Consider the following 2,334-nt stretch of genomic DNA (forward strand, 5'->3'; position numbering starts at 1 on the left):
CGCTTCTGCGGTTACGTTAAAGTAATGTATAAAGACATCTTCAGTTCAGTCATTGTAAATGGTTGTAAAACAGACCCCTTTCCTATCAGGTCCGGGGTAAGACAAGGCTGCCCGCTCTCGCCACCTCTGTTTGTTTTGGTTATAGAACTTCTTGCCGAGTACATCAGGTAGAACCCAAACATCAGAGGGATCCAGACACCCGGCGAAGCAAAGAAGGAGGTCAAGTGCTCGCTGTACATGGACGATGTCACCCTCTTCGGCGCGGATGGAGAATCAGTCAAATCCCTGCTGGAGGCGTGCACAGACTTCGGCAAGGCATCAGGGGCGAAAATAAACGTGGACAAGTCGCAGGCCAAACTCTTCGGGCGATGGGACCTCTGCAACGAGCCTCTCCCCTTCCCCATCGAGGCAGGACTGATGAAGATCCTCGGCGTCTGGTTTGGAGGACCAGGGGTGGCAGCGAAGAGCTGGAACGAACGCTTGGCCAAGGTGAAGCAGAAACTGGGTCTCTGGAGCCTGAGAAACCTGAGCATTGAGGGGAAGGCTCTGGTGCTCAGGAACGACGCCCTGCCCGTGCTGCAGTATGTGACTCAGGCCTGGCCACTCCTGGCCAACGTAGCACGGGCCATCAACAGCATGGTGTTCCATTTCGTCTGGCACTCAAAGATGGACAGGGTGAAACGGTCGGTTATGCACAAGGAATACCGCAAAGGGGGGAAGGCAGTCCCCGACATCCCAACGATCCTCAGGGCTTTCTTTGTGTGTGGCTGCGTCCGGATAACCGTGTCAAACATTAACAAGGACCACTCTGCCTACAAAGTCTTCCGCTTTTTCCTTCTCCTGGTGTGGAGACGGCTGGGATGGGATAAGTGGGAAAATGCAGTGACTTTCAACTGGGACCTCCCATGGTACTACAGGGAGGTGGAAAAGTTTGTGGGTGAATTTGGGCTGAACTGTGTCACTCCTTGCCTCTGGAAGCCCAAGACAATCCGCAAACTGATCAGGACCAGGGACACCACCGAAGCAGTTAGCGACCTGCCACCAGCAACGGCAACGCACGTGTGGGGAAATGTATCCTCCCCAAGTCTGACAAACAGACACAAGGACATAGCATGGATGTCTGTGAAGGGGGGCCTGCCAGTGAGGTCCTTCATGCACAGCAGAGGCCTGTGCCCGCACAGGAACTGTCCAAGGGGATGCCCCGCAGAGGAATCTGCACACCACCTCTTCTGGGCCTGCCCCTTTGCCCAGAGACTGAGGGCTGCCTTACGACAAGAACTGCTAGCCCTTATCCCCTACGAGAACATTACTGAACAGTCCATGATGTACGGGCTGTTTCCAGGGACACACACAGAGGAAGCTATCCAGGGGTGCTGGAGGCTTCTCTGCTGTATTAAAGACATTCTCCTGTTCGCCAGGACCCGCCTGGTGACCAATGGAGAGGTGGTGAACCGAGAAGGGTGCCGCAGGATGGTGCTCAGCCTGCTTAGAGACTATGCAGCCATGGACAAGAAGGAAAGTGAGGAGGAGGAAGAACTGTAACAAAACCCCCCTTCCCCAAGTGGTGGCCCCATTAAAACCGTAAACGATATCTGCAAACATTTCTGAACCCCAAACTGATGACATGTTAAGGTTTAAATGCATTGATTGAAAAGTTAAAGTGGACTGCCTTCCCTAAGGGGGAGGTACCACTTCCTTAAAAACTATGGATCGCAAACTTTGAAGCACTTAATAAAACGCTGCCCCCCCCCCCACAAAAAAAGGTGGTTCTCCCAGGGTGAGGCTCATCCATTGCACTTCGGATGTGCTGACCCCTGCGATGTCCCCAAATGCGGGATACTCAACTGCATCATTTCTGGTAGTGGAGGACTGCGTTTGCGCTTTCCTCTGATCACTCTGGTTTCAAGAAAGACAAAAAGGAAACAAATAAAAAGGAGTCTGGAGCACCCTTTGACGTTTATTGTGGTCCGTCCAGGGTGCTGTAAGCTGGCTGGAATGGGACGTGGGCGAGGGCCAATGACATATGCACATTTTCAAGCCTGAGGGATGCTGTGTTAGGGCTTAGAAACCTGGGGCCTTATTTATGAAGGCCTTGCGCCGCCGGTGCGTCACTTTTTCCCATGTTAAAAGTGACGCACCGGCGGCGCAAGGCCTTCATAAATAAGGCCCCTGCTTCTGGAAGAAAAAAAAAATAGTGATGTTTCCCTTCCACTTCGTGTGCCAGTGAAACTGTTTTCTTGAATTTTTGAAAGACGTTTCCAGGAGGAGCGTCTGCATAGCAAGTTAATGTGAGATATTTGATCATTTAAATGCTCGAAGGTATTAGGATATTTA

General features: G+C 51.9%; 1 protein-coding gene and 1 pseudogene across 1 annotated transcript; both read left to right on the top strand.

Annotated features, from left to right (window-relative positions):
- The first annotated feature begins 237 nt into the window (after positions 1–237).
- On the top strand, positions 238–1,542 carry LOC144807961 (uncharacterized). Its single transcript, XM_078673550.1, has one exon. It carries the CDS (start codon positions 238–240, stop codon positions 1,540–1,542), a length of 1,305 nt encoding a protein of 434 aa, XP_078529676.1.
- A 213-nt stretch (positions 1,543–1,755) lies between these two features.
- Positions 1,756–1,890, top strand: LOC144808074 (U1 spliceosomal RNA; annotated as a pseudogene).
- The last annotated feature ends 444 nt before the right edge of the window (positions 1,891–2,334 follow it).

Source organism: Lissotriton helveticus, chromosome 1_2 (genome assembly GCF_964261635.1).
Source record: "Lissotriton helveticus chromosome 1_2, aLisHel1.1, whole genome shotgun sequence".
Classification (NCBI taxonomy): Eukaryota; Metazoa; Chordata; class Amphibia; order Caudata; family Salamandridae; genus Lissotriton; species Lissotriton helveticus.

Bases quoted from the DNA above. Each gene is read 5' to 3' on its own strand.
- LOC144807961 (XM_078673550.1), top strand. From the start codon at position 238: ATGGACGATGTCACCCTCTTCGGCGCGGATGGAGAATCAGTCAAATCC.